General features: G+C 38.0%; 1 protein-coding gene across 4 annotated transcripts in view; it reads right to left on the bottom strand.

Moving 5' to 3' along the window:
* The window catches only part of TENT4A (terminal nucleotidyltransferase 4A), a 59,073-nt gene that overhangs the window by 7,746 nt on the left and 29,233 nt on the right, over positions 1–22,094 (bottom strand). For 2 of the 4 annotated variants that reach the window (XM_041475984.1, XM_041475983.1), the window contains exons 9-11: positions 15,733–15,833; positions 15,309–15,481; positions 3,850–4,008 (exon numbers count right to left, since the gene is read on the bottom strand). In XM_041475984.1, the coding sequence (XP_041331918.1) occupies positions 3,850–4,008; positions 15,309–15,481; positions 15,733–15,833 (433 nt within the window). The remainder of the gene's footprint in view (positions 1–3,849; positions 4,009–15,308; positions 15,482–15,732; positions 15,834–22,094) is intronic. The other 2 variants (XM_041475986.1, XM_041475985.1) reach the window with 1 other exon arrangement.

The raw sequence follows: 22,094 nt of genomic DNA, 5'->3' as shown, positions 1-22,094 counted from the left end.
TTCAGAAAGCACTCAGGAAGTAGCCAACAATGTGGCCAGAGGATTTCACACAGTCCTTTAAACATCTAGACTAGATGTCTACATGGAGACCTCTGGAGACCACTTAATCCGACATTCTGTTGTAAGCAGTCAGATTAGGTTATCCAGGGTCTGGTTAGGCTAAGTCAGTTTCCACACATGGAAGGATAACACCACATAAAGACTGTATAAATATAAGGCAACCTAGACGAAAAATCCCCAGTACTGTTTTCAGCTGAAAAAACAACCTCTGAAACTCAGATCCAGTTTTTCCTTCTCCTCTTTTCTTAGAAAAGGAAATAAAACATCATCTTCCCCTATGTTTTGCATGTGTTAAAAATCAAACAATGTTCGGTCACACACAGAAGATGAGAGCCTGACATTTAGAATCAAAACTGTTTCCAAAGTACACAACCATAGTCTACTTTCTAAGTAAACACATGGACACTGAAAACTTATTCCACCCTAAATGAGAACATTCTCAATAAAAAAAAAACAACAAAAATGTTTGTTTGAATGAAGAGGCCTTCAGTACCTAAACAGCTTAAAAATGCCATTGAACAAATCAGGTCATTTCTAAATTGAAGTTGACATACTGAAAACACTAAAGTATCTCAATATACAAAGGGAATTCAGCATACCTCTGCACTGACACAAATTAAAACGTGTCTTTACAAACTTAGCCTTCATCCAAGTGAGCTACACTTTACGGTTTACACTCATCTAAAATAAATTTTGACTCAAATACTGGAACAATTTGGTTTGCAACACTGCCAACCTTCCAGCAATCATCTCAGAGATACAAGCAGTATCAGCACTATTAGTGAGACAAAGCAACACCTTTAACAACTGTTCTGGATAAAAGCAAACTGAAACAAAGTATGCTAGCCACAGAAGTGCCTGTAATGCAATATAAAAAAGCAGATGAAAGTTTAAATGTTCTTCCTTATTTTGCCAAACTCAAAAGAATCTGGGAAAAAAAAAAAAAAAAAAGTATCTACTCCTGCAAGCTCCTTTACAGTTTTTGACTGTGGTATTTCAGCACTGGCATTAAGGTTTCACTTCCCAGTTGTCTCCATAGCAATGAACATATTCCCAATCAGACACCACTGATCTTTACTGGAGACTTCCTCAGACACACTGGAAGCCAGCCAGTGCAGCAGAGGGACTGGTGCTTGCTGGCTTTAGGTACTTGGGAATCAAAACACAACCCTTTGGGGGAAAAAGAAAGCCTCTTAAAAGCTAAATGAAAGAGTTCTTCTGACCTAAGAAAAAGGAAGTTTCTTCTATCTTAATTTTGGTAACCTAGTGAACAGCAATCCAGCATGAATTACACTTATCTCAAAGTAGCAACAGGGAATGTAGTCCCCTCCTCTCCTTGGGAAGTTATCAAGTAATTTCTGCCCCCTCTAATCATCTGGACATGTATCTCAACATCTTTCTGCTTATTTCTAATGGACAGCACTGCTTCATAAACTACAAGTAAAATTTCAAACTGCTGTCAGCAGAGTAGAAGAATGATTACCTTGGAAAAATGATGGATGATAATGATCCTGAAAAGCACTCAGACCTGTGCCAGGAGCTTAATCAGTCCCTGAACTACCTGGAAATTCTCCAATTAATTATGCAGTACATAAATAGAATTGGCAATCACAGCAAACATGTTTCAAAACTGAAAATACCAGGAAGCTTTAACAGCAGCAATCTTGCCTAGAAGGCAGTATTTTGTTCAAAATACAGTTAAATGCTCTTGGCACCTCCTGCTTTTGAGAGTCGTATTCGACACCTAGATAAAGCTTTCCAAGCTGTAGAGGTGGAAAAAGTTGCCAAGGAGAAAGCTGAAGACACCAAGCAGACAAATTATTGCCTTTCAAAATTTTTAGAATATGAAAGAAGACTTGCTTTTAAGGAAGTCTTACACATGTGCAAATCTATCAGGGCAGGAGTCCTCTAAGAGTTCACCTATTAGGAGTTATAAGCTAGCTGATTCTCATCAACTCAAAAGAAAAGCCATGAGCCTAATCTTGCACAGTCATGCTCCAGAAAGTTGGAAGTGGAAAGAAGGTATTTTACAGTATTCTGGGTAAAATTATTTCATTTCCCACTTCTGATTCAATCATAAACTTTACCAAAAAAACCCACTTCTACTTCACAAAATATAAGCTTTCGGTAAATTCAATGTAAATAACCTATTATCCCATTTCTAAACTACAGGTGGCAAGAAATTCTTCTTATTTAGTGTGATTCTCAAAGGCACATCTTTGTTAAGCAAAGCCACAAAAAAATTCCTGCTTTTAAACATTTAAGTACTATAAAACTACTAACAGAACAGTTAACAATCGCTTGAAAGGACAGCCAAGGAACAGAAAGCCAGAAAAAGTGCTACAAAGCAGTTGTTTTCCAGGATTCAAAATTCTAGCAGACATCCAAAATTCACACAACACATTGTCTCTTCACACTGTGGGAAACACTCTGAACGCCAACTTGTTCTGTACTAACAACTGCATTCCTCCTAACTAGCTCCAGGGCACTTCAGAAAAGCAGAGCTGTTAAGGAAAAGAATAATCTACATTAAGTTCGTATTTTATATTAAGTTTAACTTAAAATAACTCTCCAGTTTTATTCCAGAAAAATTTCTGAAGTTTCAGACTGGACTATATTCACTAGCCAGTGAATACTCAATTGCAGACATTATAATAGAAATATATTATCCTATTAGCTTCTCACTAATAAATTTCCTGTGCAGGTAAGATGGTATTGCCTAGGTGGGACTGAGCAGTAGGAAAAGGAAGGAGGGGAAGAATCTGTCCAATCAGTTAGAAGCTTAAAACCAAAGGCAAGTCAAGGGAAATTGTAATTTCCCCTCTACTCAGTTCAGGTGAGGTCACACATGGAGTGCTGGGCCCAGGTCTGGGCTCCCCAGGGACAGAGATATGGACAAACAGGAGAGTATGTAGTGAAGATGAATGAAATAAGTGCTGAATCAAATTAAAAAAGGCATTAAGTTGAAAATCTCCTGGCCCTTGATTCACAAGAACTCTGATAGAAGGATTGGAGAAGTAGGAAGAGAACCTGACCAAAACCAAGTTTCAAAGAAACCAGCTCACTGTTTTGTTACCACAGGCAACCTACAACCCACAATTCGCATTAAGCCTTGTGTGAGGCATGTCTGACTAATATATCAAGACTAATTATCAAGACTGAGGGAGTGTTTTCCTGCAGAAAGATGCACTGAGGTTGTACCAGAATGGACAGATTAGCCAAAATACATTCAGGTCCCAGCACAATTTTGCACACATTTAATTTTTTGGTAAAAAACCTTGTGCACATGTCCATAATCAATCTTCTGTTCTCTATCTTTAAAATGTACTACAGAATATTACAAGTGTAACCAAATCTAATAATTCAAAATCAAGACAACAAAATAAGCCTAGAAAGATCAGTACTATTCCTTAAAATTCAAAAACTATCTTAAAGCTCCACCACCTATATGGTGGTGGAAATTAAAGAGCCTAAGGATCTACAAATATCCCACCAGCTGGGCACCAGGACTCTCAAATACAGCTTAAGGAGTCAGACACCCAACACTCCTTCTTTAACTTGCTCCTAGGTGTCTGTCTTGCGGAGGGGCTCTTCTACTCAAGCCCTTTCCCACCCTCTGTTCTCCCCACACCTCTGACACAGCAGTAAGTACTTTTATGACCACATGAAGCTCAGCACATGCTCTATGAAGGCTATCCTCAGAGGCCTTAGGACTGACAGCACAGCGCACATGACCTGCACCTGCGGAGTGATCGCTCGCTCGCTCGTGACGGAGTTGCTGGCTCATACCTGATTACTGGCGGCCATTATCAGGGCTCTCGGAGGCGCAGGTTGGGGTTTACCACTTGGCAGGGGCAATGCGGGTGCTAAACTGGCCATAAGCTGGGTCGGTGCTTGAAGACTGAACTGGTAAACATTAGGAGCTGGGCAAGGTGGTGTATCTGATTCCTTTTGGCAGAGAAAAAGGGGAAAAGAAAAGCAACTTTACAGAAAGTACAGTATATACAGGCTATGCATGTGAAAACGCACCCAAAATATCAACTCAAGTGAATATTGTAAAACATAATGATTTTTGTTCAATACTAAAAAAAAAAATAAAAGCCAGCACTATGTTTATTTTATACATCTAGCAAAAGTTTAACTGAACTTCCATTAAGATGACAATGTCAACAGGTCTATGGCAATCACAGGTCAGTTCCAGTCAGCACAAATCTGAAGCCAAAGTTATGTCTCTAGCAAACTCAAACTAGAAGATGAGAACTAAAGCTGGGAAAAAAAAAAAAAAACAAAAAAAAAAAACAGAACAAAACCAGCAACACTCTGGGTGATGGAAAAGCAAGAATTTTAGTTGTCATGACAGATTCAGTCCTCAGAAGTGTTCTGGAGTGTACTGATTTGTATGGCAAAGTTACTCACTGCAATTTTTACAACCTTCTCCCACTCCACCAAGCAACAGCAAAGTTAGGGCTCCACCTCCCAATAAACAAGTTGATGCTCTGCCCCTCAGGACCAGTATATATGCACCAGTCACACGCACCATGGCTCTCGGGGAGTTCTGCTCCCCTCGCTTTCCATCTGAAATCTGAGGGATAGTTCTTCAGGGAAAGCAAAATGGATGCAGGATAACAGAAAAGATACTGCAATGGAACTGATATCACTGATTACTATTCCTCCTTCCAGCCTGATCACCTGCAATCTCAGATGCATCCTAAGCAAACAGACGGATGATGCTTAAGTACTGTTTATCTGGAACACCTAACAGCAAGGAGGCAAGCTCACACCCAGGGGTTTACAGGAATAGCTGAAGTCTGAAAATACCCAGCTACCTGAGTTCCTAAATGATCAATTATTTTCAAGTTAAGAAAGGCAGAAAGTAAGCTACAGTCTTGTAAAACAACTTTGAACACAACAACACTTGTAAAACTTATTTTTCAGCCATAACATAATGACAGAAGTAGCTTCCCCTACGTTTCACTGCTGTTTTTTACCACATTCTTAACTCCTAAGCATTCTGAACTTAAAAACAATGGAATGACCTATTCTTTATCCCAAACCACTAGTGTTTTTTCCACTGCCAGCTGTTGGGTTCAAAATATAGCAAGAGATGGGGGTTGGCCAATTAGTAGTTTAGAAGTTACCACATTAAAAGGGCATTATTGACTCAGGTCATCATGGATCCTTACTGTTGAAGTAATTACTGAAGTATTCTATTGCTCTGTCCCTAAAGATTAATCGCCTGGAAACAAAGACTCTTCACTTAAATCACATGAACTTTAAATAGATCTCCAGCACTACTACTTGCCCTCAAATGATCTTGTTTTCTAAATTAGATTCTTCAGTTAGAGAATAGGCTGCTCACGAACAGAAACAAGAGAATGTTTAAAAGCTTTTCTTGGGCAAGAAGATTATATAAGTGAGACTGACAACTGTGAATACTGAGCAGCCTAAGCAATGAGCTACTACAAAGCATAACTTGCATCCCAGCTGAATTGAATACTGACAGTAGAAAGAGTCCTCAATAAAACCAATTTGTTAGAACAACCAGTCTTTTATTGGTCTGTATGAAGTTGTGCTTACTAAAAAATAAGATGTAGAAAGAAAGGAGCTGCTCTCCTATTAGTTCAACTAGTGATAAAAGTTAAGAATATGCCTCTGTGAAGCAGATAACTGCATCATGAATTCACCAGAGACACATCATACTTGTGAAAAGAATCTGCGCAGAAAGTTTCTTATTTATGAGATCAGATGTTTATTCTTTAATAAATATGTCCATCACAGAGGGAAACTAACATGCTGTAGCACTGACCAAAAATTAAGCTTAGTTGATGCCTAGATTGGATAGCATTTTTCTCCTTTGCCCAATCCTGAAGTATCAACACTGCGGGAACAGGCTGAGGTCTCCACAAAGATGAGTTTCCTTGGACACTTTTGGTCATGGAATTATTAAAAACTAATCAGAAGAGGGGGAAATGAACAGACAAGTTCTAAGCATGCTCACAAGTACCCAAGAGCTATCAGATGGGATGGAAAAAGGAATTTAATTTAACTAGACAAACCAATGTGCAAATCTACTGCAATGCAGCCTTCACAAACCTGACCAAAGAACAATTTCAGTGTCTCCATTCAAAAGATCTCCCCTTTCTCTTCTGCTTAGATTCCTGAAGATTCACATACCTAACTCAGATGGGACAGTTCTCATTAATGAGATTTCTAAAGGGCTTTAAAAAGAAAAAAAGAGTAGCAGATGGAAGAGAAAAGAGCATTGCAACATTTAACTGAGATTAGAATTCACCACAAACTAAGCTTGTGTAGCTTTATTTTAATTTTTAAAGGTATATTTTTCTGCCTCAAGTGTTATTTACTGAAACACATCTCATACAGGCAGATTATCTTTTTCTAAGGCAATACTGGATTGCCAATGGCATTACTGTATGGAATTGATATTGACTGACTTATATTACTGATATTTTGATGCTCTTGACTTCAAGATGATCAAAATCCTTCTGTAAAGAGCAGTACCCTTCTTAAACTGAAAGATTAAACTTGGATCAGAAAATTGAACCCAATGTGAACAAATCTGATTTTCCATAGGCACGGCCTACACTGAAGGATTAAATCTTTCTTGGTCTTCTGCAACAGATTCTTAAGTGTAATGTGCAAACTTAAAACATTACAGAAGTTCAGATGACCTACAAGTAAATATATGGAGGTAACACTTTCGACACATTAGGTACACATCTTGAAGACAAAAGCTCTGACCACTACTAGGGTGAGAGCTACAGAGGTCACATTAAAAAAGATAAATGTTCACTAAAGAGGTATGATCTCTCAATTGATTTTAGCAGATAATGTAGGGATAAAGCTACAAGACTGCATCTCATAAAGCAGTACCTCATCCTGCAAGGAAAATATCTTCTAAAGATATCCTTTTGGAAACCAAGAAAGACTACCAGATGCAGGTTTATCCTCATGGGATGTTTTCATTTTAAAACATGCTCTTTAACCAGTTTCAACTTTCTGATTAAGAACTTGGAATGCAGAAGGAAGATTTCTACTACTCATAGCCCTGATTATTGTGGACTCTGGTTTACTTTAATGCTGGAGAAAGTATGGAAGATACCTAGAAACTCAAGTGTTACTGATGAACTTCTGCCTAGACAGAAACAGTGCAACAGTGCAGTCATATGAAAGATTAAGAACTTAAATCCAGGCTTCTCTTCTTGACATAGGATGAAAACAAAGTAAAATAATTTACTTTTCTGCAAAATGCATCTTCCATTATAAGAAGACTAAGGACCCCATCACCAAGAGAATATTTACTTCCCAAAACCTCATTACTGACTTGGTCTGGCCATAAGAGTTTATTTCAATTCCATTAACAACTCAAGGCTTGAGATACCTGGTAACTTCAGATTAACAACAGCTACCATTTCAGAGCTTTCCATTTTCAAGACAGTATGCTTTCCTAAGAACTGAAATCGCCTAAGATTAATTCACAACCCCAGTGTGTTTAAGTTTGGCTCAATGTGAAAGGAGTCTAACTATCCTAAAGTTAGTACTCAGAAATAAAAACTTAAAAGAATAGAATCCAAGTTTCTTGATAGTGTGATGAGTTTGGGTTTTCACCCCATCTCTAAGAATGAACTACAAAAGTTTTGGCAAAAAAGATGCTTATTGTTTCCACCCTCAAAATTTCTTCCACTAATTAAACAATTTTTTTTTTCTCTTTTCCACAACATTCAGGAGCTGGAAGCTGTGAGAGAACAATGACCATTTCAGTAAAAACTCTGTTCCATCTTTGAAAGCAAAGAACTGAAAATTGTTGTTTATAGTTAACACTTTACACTGTAACATTTTCAAGTGTTCCTCTCCTTACTTACAATTACATCTCATACAGGCTGATTATATCTTTTTTCTAAGGCAATAGATTGCCAGTCTTACTCCTTCTGACTTCTCCCATTCCAGCCTTCTCCATTACACCTGTCTCAGCATCTGACATTATTATGTGCTAATTCACAAAGGTGAACCACAGAAACAGTAATCACATTCTTACTAGTTTCACTTTCTGAATCAGCTCACCACAGGATTAGGTGAACGCCAGTGCAAAAAGCAGGAGCAGCTAATGAAAGGAAATTTGGCTAGCACATACATCCTATTACTGAATTGGCACAGTAATGTGCAAAACCACCTTCCTTTGAACATAAAGCAACACCAGAGGACTTCAGACATTTCCTAGTTTGTAGGAGAACAGGAGAAGAACTTCAACGCATGCTCTCACTCGAATGGCTTTAGCTCCAGCCTACTTAACTGTGCTTGATAAACCAGCATGCTTCCCAAGGTGACTGTATGATCAGCCCCTGCCCTCATCCCATTTCTTCCACATTGTGTGCCATTTCCTTTCTTGGTAGGTGGAGCCATAACGTCTACTATTGTGTAAATAAAGTAGAATGGAGATTAACAAAATTTCTCCTTCTATGGAAGGCCACAGGATAATTTGCATCAATATAGTTGCTCCACTTCCACTGGCCAGCCTACAAACAGTGTAAGTCTTAAGGTGAAATTGGTTGATTTTTCTGCCTTTCATTTTGAAAAGAAAATAACTTGGTCATTGTGATGACAGAAGGGGAGAAATTAAAAGAATAGAGGACACACAAGCAAACTGAAAAATATGCACCCTCCAAAAGCATTAGTGTTTGTTTTACAGAAAGACAACTGAAAACATTATCTAGCATGTACCAGATTAAATACAAGCCCTGTACCCCTTCAACCACACCTCATTATACCCGGAGAGGCCTGACTGTAAGCTTATTCCACGTTTTATCAATACTGTATTTCAGATAAGCTATCTTAAATAAAAAAGATCCCAAAAGTGTGTCATTTAAAACTTCCTTTGTTGCCCCAATACTTTTACTTCACAGGCTTTCAACTGGTCTACATATAAAAATATTTCTACTTTGATTTTCAAGTTGTGCACTGAATGACAGGATTCCTTATGAAAGCTGAACGTGCACCCTACTAGACTATAAATACTGAATTTAGGTTTTCTTCCATCCTAAAACAGCTTAGGTACCTCTGTGGGGTTTTCTTTTTCATGGGAGGGAATGTTTAGATATGCAAGACTACAGCTTAGACTTTGGCATCAGAAACTAGCTGAAGTCAACTCTTAAAATAGAATGTGCTCCTCTTCTTACTTCACTGACTCACAGCAGTAAAATCCCACTTTACTTGCTGAATTACAGATTCTCTCTGCATCCTATGCTGCTTAGAATAACCTATTAAATAAAATTACTTTAGAATTTTGTATTGAAAATTGCACCTCCTGCAGCTTTGCAGAAAATTACTCTTACTTCAAGTGGATATGAAGAAGAGACTGCTCAAGGAACTGATACAGAAGAACTGAAGAAAAGCATGAGACAGTATAAAACTCCACACTGTCAAGAGATACAGGTTAAAAACTTCAGAAACAAACATGGGGCCATACAGTGAAAGAAGAAAACAGGCAAAAGCAGCACTGGAGAAATCTGTTCCCCTCTAATCCACACAAAATGTTCATAATCTGCATAGCAAGAATAAGAAAAAATAATGGTGGCTTTTAAGGATCTTAAATGCCCCAAATCAAATGTCAATTAAATGCTTTTCCCTAGTTAACACCAGGTTGTCTGTGTCTCTGCACTCAGCGTTGCCCACTGCTTTATTTGGAGACAAGCTGTCTGCAAGTCAGCAATTACAAACCTCTGAAGGCTAAACATTAAGACAGGCTTTTTAAAGAACTTGCCTCTTTTTGTTCAGGAAGGGGAGAAGCTTAAGACAAAACCTGCATTATTCTACACAAAGATGATCAACTATTCACACATATTTGAACAGTTACTTTGGTTAGGACATGAGAATATACAGGCACGTAAAAAGAAGAGGGAAGAGAGAAAAAATTGTGTAGCCCCTGCTCTCAAGGCTGAGAATTTTATTAGGCAACCTCCTTTTGCCCCCACACTCCTTATACACACAATTTCAACTGCAACTCTATAAATTAATCAGTCATTACAATGGATTTAACAAGACTACAAGAAGAGCTGTTACATATTCTGAAGTGTCTGTCCCTCTACTGAAGATAAGCATGCCTCATGCCTGCAAATTTAATCACTTTTAAAAAGCGCAACATTTATCCAGACAAGATATGTCATATAACTCTATCACCTCTCTGTGAGTATGGAAGCACAATAGCTCCTGCTAATAAGCTGAAATATAGTCTGGCTAATAGGAAGGAAGGTGAGATGACTGATAACTTCATTAGGCATGTTGAGTTCAAGTACTAAACCACCATTACTATAAAGCAAGTAACGGTTCCAAAAATCAGTGTGGATCTTTTATGCATTCAGCAGAACTGAAGGAACAATGAGTCTTATTTTCATCAGTCATACTTATGTATTAGTCTCAGAATGTAAGCATCCAGTCAAGGTACTGAACACAAAATACTTCAATACAGTGAAAAAGCAGATTCACAGAACACTGCAGGTTCTGCTCAGCAGCATATTCTCAAGCTGATGGGGCTGAACCATGGGCAGATCAAGCACTGACATTCTGATGAAAGGGTTACAGTTAATTTCAAGAACCACCTGAAAGAAGCTATTGTAAATGTTAAAAAGTTAAAAAGAGGCAAGCATTGTGTCATCTCCAAAGCTAGACTACAGGGGTACCTTTTTCAATGAAACTTGAAACATTGGCATGACTGCAGAACTCAGAGGTCTTCACGAAATTCTCATCACAGAAGCCCACACAACATTATCACCAGAAACACTGAGATAAGGTGTATGAAATTTGGTAGAAACAAACTTCAAACAGACACCTTGGAATTTCTGTGATGGAGTGGACATGACATTATATATCCATAAGGTAACAGAAAAGGGCTTAAAGAATTTCCTATTAGCTATTTTATCTGCTACTGATATGCAGTCATCACTGTCTCATAAAATCTTAAGCTTTATTTGGCATAACATTATCAGAACTGCAGAACATACTTAGCACCAGAAATCAAACCAGGCCAAAATGAGAAAATGCAAAAACATACCTAGGATTATTTCTTACTTGGCAGAGACTGTTGATCAGGCAGTAGCTATTCTCTAGCACTACTCTAGGACTGCCTGAGCTAATGAAAAGCATTTTTACACAATGCTTAAGCAACAAGAAATCTTGGTCACCAGTTATAGAGTGCAGGTCCAGAATGAAAAAAAATACACCCAGGAAAAAAAACCTCAACCAATATAGCATTTTTAAGAGGAATTTGGTCACTGCTTGATTGTGAGACTGACATCTGTAACTACTTAAAACAAGCAGAGAGCTAGGGGTGACCACAGCTCATTTCATTGAGTTTCAGATTCTCAAAGCAATCACTTGACTCAGTACCAAGGTGAGATTTTTTAATGCCAGAGGCTTGCTTTCTGTTGCCAAACAGTTTGATTCTAGCTTTCATAAAATAAAAATTCACACCCTTTGCACTGTCCTTGATGGCAAAGACATTTATAAAACATCTTCTATTTTTCACGTCAACATTTGTTGGATCATGTAGGAATCCATCATATTGTACAACTTACCTGTTTGCGGGAGTGAGGAATATACCCGTTTTTTTTCAGGGCAGCATAGGATATTTGAAATTAGCAGAAAGCTTCACTGAGAAAAGACTTACTACATAGATCAGTTTGATAATTAACATAACTGAGAAAGATATATGAATGGTCTGATATGTTCTGATAACCAGATTACTTATATCCATAAGGTTTTTTAACATGTGTTCTTTAGTTTGCTCCTGATCGCTAATATTTACATTCTTCACAGAGGCAAGGTAACACAGCAGGAATTTTAGTACTCAATATTTTGCACAGAACTATGTTAGAAATACTGCTGAATGAGTCAGAGCCCTGTATTGACATGTACAGTAGGACAATCCCATTAACTGAACAGCTCTCCCAGTAATAGTTACAGTGATACCCGAAGACAGGCTTCTCTTCCACAATGTCTTTGATCCAAAATTTACTGGCCTTTTGAAAAGCTGTCCTTTGTGATTAAGATTTTACAGTTGGCTAGAACACCTACTAAAGACAGCATGGCTAGAATTTCATCCGCCAGAGAGTGCTAGACTAAGGCATTTTGAAAAAAGCTTTCTACTTCGGGAAATTCAGAAAAGGATATCTTTTGTTCAAATTATGATCTGGTCTCATTATTTTTCTTAATATCATTAATTATATCTTAATATTCTTAATTATTCTCTTAATTTGGGGGTGTGTAGACACACAGTGGCCCAGAAGCGTCTTCTCCTGCAAGCTAGTCCTAGATGTGCAAAGATGAAAGTAAACATCCTCCTGAGTTTCAGATGGTATACTGAGAAAAAGCACATAAATCTAAAATACACAGAGAAACAGAAGACTGTCCTTTAAGAAGACAGTTCTCTTGTTCCTCAGTGGTACTTAAGTTCTCCTATTTAAAAGGTTGCCACCAGCATGGAGAACTGTAAGCTCTTATTTTCTTCCATTTTTCTGAACATATACAGACATTGAGAGGCTGACTTCTAAATGTTAGCTCTGGTTTATGACAATCCAATCTTGAGAAAAACATGCTCCTACCTACGGTTCTGTTTTCCTGCTGCCGGAATAAATCTATAACCATTGCTTTGGCTGACAGACTCATAAGTCCAAGACACCAGAACAATTATCCATTCAGCTGCTGAGTCGTATTTACAGATTATTAATGCAAAACCTGTAATGCTGTCAGAACTCCAAGGAAGCAAATCTTTAAAGACCATACAGCATGCTGCATTGAAACCAACTATTAAACTATAGGGTTTAATAAAAATTCTAGGATCCCTGTGAGCAATACTGCACTGCTCTGATAACGCCTGCACACTCAATATATACTGCCAATATTGTTTCCATGACATGCTGACAAACATATGCAAGGCCTCCACACTTATCACCAGCAAACAGTGATGTGATGACTTCAAAATACAACTGCTTCAGTGGATGGCTAGAGAGGGACAATGTGAGAAAGCAATGTCCCAAGTTTTCAAGCCTATTTCCTCTTCCTCAACACAAGTAAGCTGATTTCTATTATAATGGTAGGTAGAACTCAGAAAGGACCACTTGATCATTATTACCCATGAAACTTTAGCAGTAAGCAGGAAAGCAAATATGATATCTAATGTCTACGATTTAACATATAGGATCCTGCATCTCAAACAGCAAAAGATATTCTGCAGTCATGAAAAATACACCTCCTGAAACAATGTCTTATTGTAGAGTTTGTGCTAAAGGTCAATAGTGACACAGGGAATAATATCTTGCTATTAAAATAAAACCTTAATTATTGGGAAGAAGTCAGCAAGCTGTAACTCTAGGGTCTCTTCGTCGCCTGCATTTTCTTTATAATCTATATTTTGCTTTCAGTCTTCCAGTACCAGAAAATTTCAGATGATTTAACTTTAAATAAATACAGAATCCTTCCTGAGGAACAATCCTTCCACAGAGGTAACACTGCATATAACTCTAAACTGAGGAGATGCACCATATTCATAAATACCTTCTTCTGAAGCTGACAGAAAAGCTCATCACATCATGCCTATTAATAATGCACCAGATGTTCTGGCACAAATAGCAAGTTGTCACACATGCCAGATGTTCCTCTGGTGCAACCCAGGCACAGCACTATGCCAGATCATGGCACGGATCACCTGAGTATGGCAGAACAGGCTTCTCTTCCTGAATCAGGTGCAGCTCAGGACTGCTCAGTCAGAACTTTCTCCTCCTCGCACACACAAGTAAGAGCAGGATGAACTCATCAGTCATTTTTTAGAAACCTGCCATTCCATTCCAAATTAAGTTAACATGCTATCAAGTCTGCTAAGGACATAGGCCAGGTCATATACTGGCATTTTCTCATAAGGACATAGACATGTTTTTTTATTTTCTTAGAAAACATGGCACTTCCTTTTACTTTGTGAATGCCCACGTTGATTTCAGTTCTATCTTGTTGAGAGCTTCCTTTTCACTTTTCATTAATTTCTCTGGCATCAGGCAATGAAGTTTCACCTTCAGCATCAGGCTAAACAGGACTAAGGGGAGTTAGTTTTGTGCACTCCCAATGTAATAAGCAAATATTTGCACTTTTCAAAAAAATTATTACAGCCAAATCTTTCCCACTGATCTACTTAAACCAGGAGCATAGCTAACAGTATCACTGGCAAGTATCATGCTGTTCTTTGCTCATTAGCCAGATGGTACAACTAAAACATTTGTCCTGTTTACTGAAGGTGGCATAAAAAGGCAATTCAACACCAAAAGAGCAGTAGCATGAAGTAATTACAGAAAGTAACTGGAACATATATAGGCAGTGCTTGTTCCTCAAAAGTTACTGAAGTTTTATTGAATACAATTCGCAATTTTTAATTCCATATTTGATTAGGTTTTGAAAGCAGTCAAGAAACAGGTATTTGGACCTCTCTTGGTATCATCCAGTTATTCACTGCCACAGCTGACTGCATATTACATCTTGTTCCATCAATGCCTTTACCTAAGACAAAATGCTTCCTAAGATTCACAATAAGCCGCTCATGCCTTGCAGTGCTGCGCGTTGTAATCTGCACTGCCCAATTCTGCACTGATTTAACTTTATACCAAAACAAAACCACCTGGCAGAACCTTAAAGAGTCTGGGAACATATACTTCAAGAGACTGCAGCCTCCTCTTACAGGAAGAGGAGAATAAAGCCCAGAAACTACTTTAAAATAAGGAAGCTGACAAGAGTTTATGCAAGTGCCCTGTTACCATTAAAACATGAACTAACTGCTTGGCTGAAAATAATGAGTATTATTCAATTTCACAGCACAATATAATGCTCATGTTCGATTTCAGGTATTGGGAACAAGGATCCCAATTTGACAATGGAAAATTTTGCTTAATGGAAGGATATATGAAGACATTTCTCCTCTTCTACTTAATCAGCTACTGTTAAATTGGGTTGTTGTATTTCATTACATCTAACTACTATCACAAAGGGTACCAAAGATTTAGGATGGAAATAAGACCCATTTAATTAATAAAAAAATTTTATTTCAGTAATTTTTCTGAGCAGAGGACATTACCAATTTGCTGTGGCAGTTTAGGGATAGTATCACATGAACTGCTATATATACTGCTGTATCAATTGAGGCTTTGAAGATAACCTCTGCTACTTATTAGTTTAACCCATTAAAAGAAAAAGCTTACAATGTCACTGCTGGAGAGCGATGACACAGAAGAGGCAGATGAACCAGAGGATAACTGTTGTGTGCTGGCCAATGACAATGCCAAGTGCTGATTGTAAGATGGTTCAGAGTCTCTGTTCTGCTGCTGTTCTCCATTGCAGAGAGCTATTGGGTCTCTTATTTTCAACCTATTATCTGTTAACAGAAAACATAAGTATCATTTAAGAGCACAGAATACAAACACATGGGCCTTGAAGTCTAAGAAGAGCTGCAGTTTAACAAGCTAATTGAAAAACAGGCTCAGAGAAAATTAATCTTGGGTTAGAAAGTTACAGGTTCCTTTTATTTTTTTCCTGTATATCTGAATGATTAATTTCAAGGCATGAGTATTTTGAATTACATGAAAGTCAAGAAAAAATTTTAAGTTGGTTTCCTGCTATACCTACCAAGTTCAGGTGATAAATTAATTTTGCTCCCCCACTTCTTTTTAATCCAGGCCCTGTAGTCAATCACTTCTTGGGTCACTTTGATGATTCTACCTAATGTGCTAAAAAAATTTTTCAATTAAGTATTAAACAAAGACGGTTGGTTACATATTTGCAAGCATTTTAACAAGCTACCAAATTACACTAAAAGTCAGTTTAAGATATCCCTAACCAAAGAATCTTCTTGAACCTTATTTTTCTTAGCACACCATTTAATCCACGGAAGCACCACTTATATTCACTTTTTTTTTTTTTACCATACTAACATGCAAGCACTGACACACAGGTAAGATTTTTACTCTGTATTTCTAAATGGAATGCATATTAACTATAAAGCATGAACATGCTGATAACAGTGTATTTGATAAAAGCAATTTATGGTTCTTGCATTTCTGCATACAGGAAGTTTTTCCACAGAATCTGGATTATAAACAGGTATGGGATGTACACAAAACACATCCCAGCACCACAACTGGCTGTGTGAAGACAGAGACATTCACTAATCCTTGCTTCCAACTTAGAAGGTGATAAGACCCCCACAATTATAAAGGAAGTACCATGGATCATGAGGTAGTGGAACAAGAAAGAGACTGGCTCCAAAACAAGGTAGAATTTCAATATAGTCATAACAGTAAGAGGGTCAGAGAAAAAGCTTACCTGGTCCTGCTGAACAGCGACCAGTTATCAACAAAGTAATGTTTTTCTAACACACTTTCCCAACATTCAGCTATTTGAATCATACTTCTCGAGTCTTTTTGTTTGAGAGATAAATTTTCCAGCTCTCTTTTCATCAGAGACTAGTCACCGAAACACTAACTATAAACTCCACACTCAAGATACATGAAAAAATTGCTATTGTACAAAAATGGGCTGTGCAAAGTTACCACTGTGGAGCAAGTAATGTTACTTTTTAATCTTCAATGATTATATTAAAGTTTATTTTGTATTTCACATCATAAAGGTACCTTGTATTGGTACTGGAATTTTGTTTTGGTTTAGGTATACAATGGGAAGGTAGGACATACAAAACCCTAATATATTTAGATTACCTTTACTAGGTTTTATAGTAACACTTTAAGTAGCAATAATTCTCCTACTATCCTACTGATTACTATCTCATACAAGACCAAATATCACATGTTCCATGTTAGTCTTCCAACTTTAAAGACATGTTACTGTTAGTACTGAAAAAGTCAGTCCTGCAAACACGGAACCAAATAATATCATCTAAATTACAAGTCTAAGTATGGCTGCAGATGGGCCACCAGGACAGAATGCATGTCATCCACCATTCTATTTATGTAATGTGGATAAAATGATGCAGGCTGGAAAATAAAATCTTGAATTTTACATGCAGAATTAAAGGTGTGCTTTAGAATTAAAGGTCACCACCCAGAAATTAAAGATCTGGGTAATAACAGATCATACTTTCGGAACCACAGTTCAATAGAATCATACTTCTCGAGTCTTTTTGTTTGAGAGATAAATTTTCCAGCTCTCTTTTCATCAGAGACTAGTCACCGAAACACTAACTATAAACTCCACACTCAAGATACATGAAAAAATTGCTATTGTACAAAAATGGGCTGTGCAAAGTTACCACTGTGGAGCAAGTAATGTTACTTTTTAATCTTCAATGATTATATTAAAGTTTATTTTGTATTTCACATCATAAAGGTACCTTGTATTGGTACTGGAATTTTGTTTTGGTTTAGGTATACAATGGGAAGGTAGGACATACAAAACCCTAATATATTTAGATTACCTTTACTAGGTTTTATAGTAACACTTTAAGTAGCAATAATTCTCCTACTATCCTACTGATTACTATCTCATACAAGACCAAATATCACATGTTCCATGTTAGTCTTCCAACTTTAAAGACATGTTACTGTTAGTACTGAAAAAGTCAGTCCTGCAAACACGGAACCAAATAATATCATCTAAATTACAAGTCTAAGTATGGCTGCAGATGGGCCACCAGGACAGAATGCATGTCATCCACCATTCTATTTATGTAATGTGGATAAAATGATGCAGGCTGGAAAATAAAATCTTGAATTTTACATGCAGAATTAAAGGTGTGCTTTAGAATTAAAGGTCACCACCCAGAAATTAAAGATCTGGGTAATAACAGATCATACTTTCGGAACCACAGTTCAATAAGCAGAGCACACTAAGAAAAGAACAAATAAATCAGAGGATCATTTTGTTAATGTAACATTTTGTTAATGTATACTCCCATGACATAACAGCATTTTAAATACTCAATGCAGTTCTGGTTTCGCAGTCTCAAAGAGTAAGTTGAGAAAGAGGAAACAGAAGGAAGACGGGGATGACCAAAACTGCACAGATTCAGCTGTAGCCCTAAAGCCACAGCTCCCAAAAGAGCAACACCAGTATGGGACTCAAACATGCACCAGCTGGGTGCATGCACCAGGACAGGGAAGGGAATCCTGCAGTTAGAAAGTTTCATCTGAGAAGGCCTTCAGAAAGAATTGAGCTCAGAAAGAGCTGAGCTTCTACTCTAGGATTTCACAACTACCACCAGCTGTGGTCTTACAACCAGAAAGTAAACACAGGCTGAGTAACAAGCTTTTACATATGAGGAGTTTGTCAAACCTGATGCTTCTTGGAGTACTGTCCTGGAAGCGAAGCGAGAGTCACGATTTCATAGAGCAGAAGCAAAATGAACAATAGAGGTTGGCATTTTTATCAGACTGGCTGACTGATATACTGAAGAACAGGCAAAATAGGTGAAGTGAGTGCTACACCAACAATTGTGGCAGAGTTGCATGCACAGAATGGGAGAATGTGTTCTCCCACCAGTTCCTTTCAAAGAGCATGGAGATCAAAGCTCTAAACTCTCTTTTTTGGAATAAAGGTAGAAAAAGGAAATTCACTAAGTGATAAGGTCAGGAGTCCAAAGGCAGATCCATGCTACATTGCTTGTGCAGCAAAATTAAAAACATTCATTATGAGACATCAGAACTGAAAGGTGATTAAGGTTATACTGACATATACTTAATAAAGAAGCAAAGAAAGAGGAAGCAAGTGTGATCAAACTAGGTATTGATCTCAAAAGAACACCACTTCCTATCTTTGGGACTCAAGCACATCCATGGGTTGAAAGAACAATTTTTTAAAATAAGCATTTGAAAATTGTGCCTAAATTTATTTTCAACACTGGAAATACTTATGAACAAAAAACCCTATTAATCTACCCTGCCTTTATTGTGAAGAATGTCATGCTTTTGGGGCTTTTATTTCAACTGAGGCCAGAATTTCCACAGATGTCTGAGACAAACAGTTCTTCAAATATGTTTGTTTGGAAGATATAAAAAAATACTATTAACTGATTAGTAAAATCAGACAGGTCTCCTGAGAAAGATATCCCTTTACGTTTTTTCCCTTAATATTATCATATAGTAAGACCAGGAACAAGCTATTTAAAGATCTAGTTTATTTTATATATATTTTATACCTATATTAATATATATTTTTATATAATATTTTATATATTAATAGTATATTTTATATAAGGAAGAGACCCAACAACTTTCCATTCACATAGATGGAAAGATCACTTTCTACCTGACTATGCTTGTTTTGAAGACTATCACCTGTAAACGACAACTCCAGACATACAATAGGAAACTGCCTAGGCTTTCCCAAACTCTGACCTGTTGGCATGACAGGTCATTCCCTTATCCAGCTGCACCATGTCTAGCACAATACAGAAGATTTCCAAAGTCTAATTTATGCTGAAGGGCATGTGACAGCAAAACCAAGTCTTCCATTCCTCCTTGCATATGACCTCTTCAGCTTCCCAGATGTGGCTACAGAGCTGTTTAGAGAGGCACTCTGAGCACACATTCCTAGCCAAACTATGTGACAGACCAGCATGTGAGCCAAGATCCAAATCTGTGAAACATAAATATTAACCTTGGGATGGATTTTTGTCACATTCAGAGCAGCACAACTTCAGGGCTGTGACATGATACCGTACCATTCTCTCCCTCTTGCTCCAAATGTGAACTCCTGCTGCTTCTCTTGCTTCTGATCAACTCTTCATCAACCACAAGCTGTATCAACTTCTTGACATGACAGAAGCATTGAGATACTTGTTTTCAGTCAGACCAAAAGGTCCATCTGATTCACCTTCTGACTGCAGGACTGCTAGATCTCATACAAGGCAAGACTCAGACTGAGAAGGAACAGCACAGCTGACAGAAGACAGTACATAGGTACTTAGCCTGGGCAAAGTATAATATGATATTACACCTTAATATAAAGGCCATGGACAGGGTGGTAACAGATAATCCACTATTTAAATGAACACAAATCAATAAGCAGAGCTTATTGAGAGCTTGTTGTCAAATATTTGATAGGGTTTCCTGAGGTTCCTCAAGAAACAGACCTGGAAAAATGGTCTCAAAACCGAATCCAAAGAAGGGCAATGAAGCTGGTGAAGGATCTGGAGCACAAGTCCTGAGATCTGGGTTGGTTAGCCTGGGAAAAAAGGAAGCTCAGGGTGGAACTTATCATTCTCTACAACTGCTGAAAGGAGGTTGTACCAGGTGGATATTGGTCTCTTCTCACAGATAAGTGAAAGCATAAGAGGCAATGACCTCAGGCTGCATCACAGAAGGTTCAGATTAGATATTAGAAAGAATTTCAACAACAGGTTGTCAAGCACTGGAACAGTGTGTCCAGCGAAGCAATGAAGTTACTGTCCCTGGGTGTACTTAAAAGCCACCTAACTGTGGCACTGAGGGACACGGTTTAGTGGTGAACACAGTAGTGGCTGGGGTAACAGCTGAACCCATGATCTTAGTGGTCCTTTCCAACCTAAATGATTCTGTGAAAACATCATTCCTCACAGACTCAAGTGAGCTCACTTGAGATGGCACACTCTTTCCCAGAGACAGGCTAGGGGTAAAGATCATGAGAAAGCTGTTCAAAGCACATACGGACACCAATCCTTAAGCAGCAGATATCCTGCCCATAACTGTATTTCAAGCTAGACTCATGTCTCTGTGGCCCTAAATATTAAGAAATCAATCACAATTTTCAGTCACCTTGGCTGAAGACAGCATCAAACTTTACCTTGCATACAAGCTGTACAAGTTCAAAATGGATTAGTCTCGTTTATTTTCCTAAGAGGAAACTCCTTTTTCCAAGATGATAGGAAGCTGCTTGCTCTAATAAAATCAACCAAACTCTCAATCAAGCTCTCCTAAGCCCTTCTTAGAAGGGGATAGGTGAGATTGACTGGGGAAAAAATAGTGTTAAGGTAATTTCTGTAGCTGTAAAAATTACCTTCAGGATTCAGCTGATTACTGTTTCCACTGAGAAGAAAGCTTTTCCATGACAGGAGATAGCTTTTAATTCCCACTACACCTCAGATGTTCTATTTGGAAGCCTGAATTACAACAGTGGTAAGAGTGATGTGAATCTATCCCTTATTATTCTGTGGGACTTGCTACCACAGAACATGATAAAGAAACAGCCTATGCTACTGAAGGACTACTATCTGACTTTTTTGTTTCCCATTGGGACTATCAGAAGCAGCAACTCTTTAGAAAGCCTTAAATTAATGTAGACATATTTTTGTGTTGGACTGACCCTGAAAAAGAACTACAACAATCACCAAGAAAGATGTGAAATCTATTGAGTGTCATCTACAAAAGAGAACTCTGTACACAGAAACCTTCTGTGGGAAGAGGGAATATGAATTCAAACCCATCTGACAGTTCAAGAACCATCCCACTGAGGAAAAAGCTAGCCCCAATTAGGACAAAAACTGAATAAACTCAGCCTGGGGAGTTCAGCGTCCTGCAACTTCCTATCCTTTCAAGTACTCTTCATTTAGTCTCGATTCCTCTAGTAGAATGTCATATTCTACTAGAAGCCAGTCCCTGGTCTTAAATGGAGCCCACTGTTCATAGTTACATTTATGCTATTGTTTAACCTGCCCACTAACAAGTTTAGAAAAGGGAAAAAATGGATCAGGACAAAGGGCTCACAGATGTCCAGGCTTTAGGTCAGGCCACCAAGAAAGGTCTTTATACAGAGTATGGACCACTCTGCCTTACAGCAGGAAGAGGGATCCACCAACATACCTGGACTACCCAAGCACATCAGGTTTAACTGAGACCAAACATGGACTGTTGATTTCTGCAACAAACTTGTTACCAAACAGCTCATCATCCACTTACAAGTCCTTTGGCACTGACAAGACTGGTGCTAGGGGAATTATTCGTATTCAGAACTTTGTTGAATGCTGTTCCCCTTGCAAGCCAGTGGCATGATATGTCACT

Source organism: Pyrgilauda ruficollis, unplaced genomic scaffold (assembly GCF_017590135.1).
Source record: "Pyrgilauda ruficollis isolate IOZ18807 unplaced genomic scaffold, ASM1759013v1 scaffold37, whole genome shotgun sequence".
NCBI classification, from domain to species: domain Eukaryota; kingdom Metazoa; phylum Chordata; class Aves; order Passeriformes; family Passeridae; genus Pyrgilauda; species Pyrgilauda ruficollis.
This window is presented reverse-complemented; position numbering and strand designations above follow the sequence as displayed.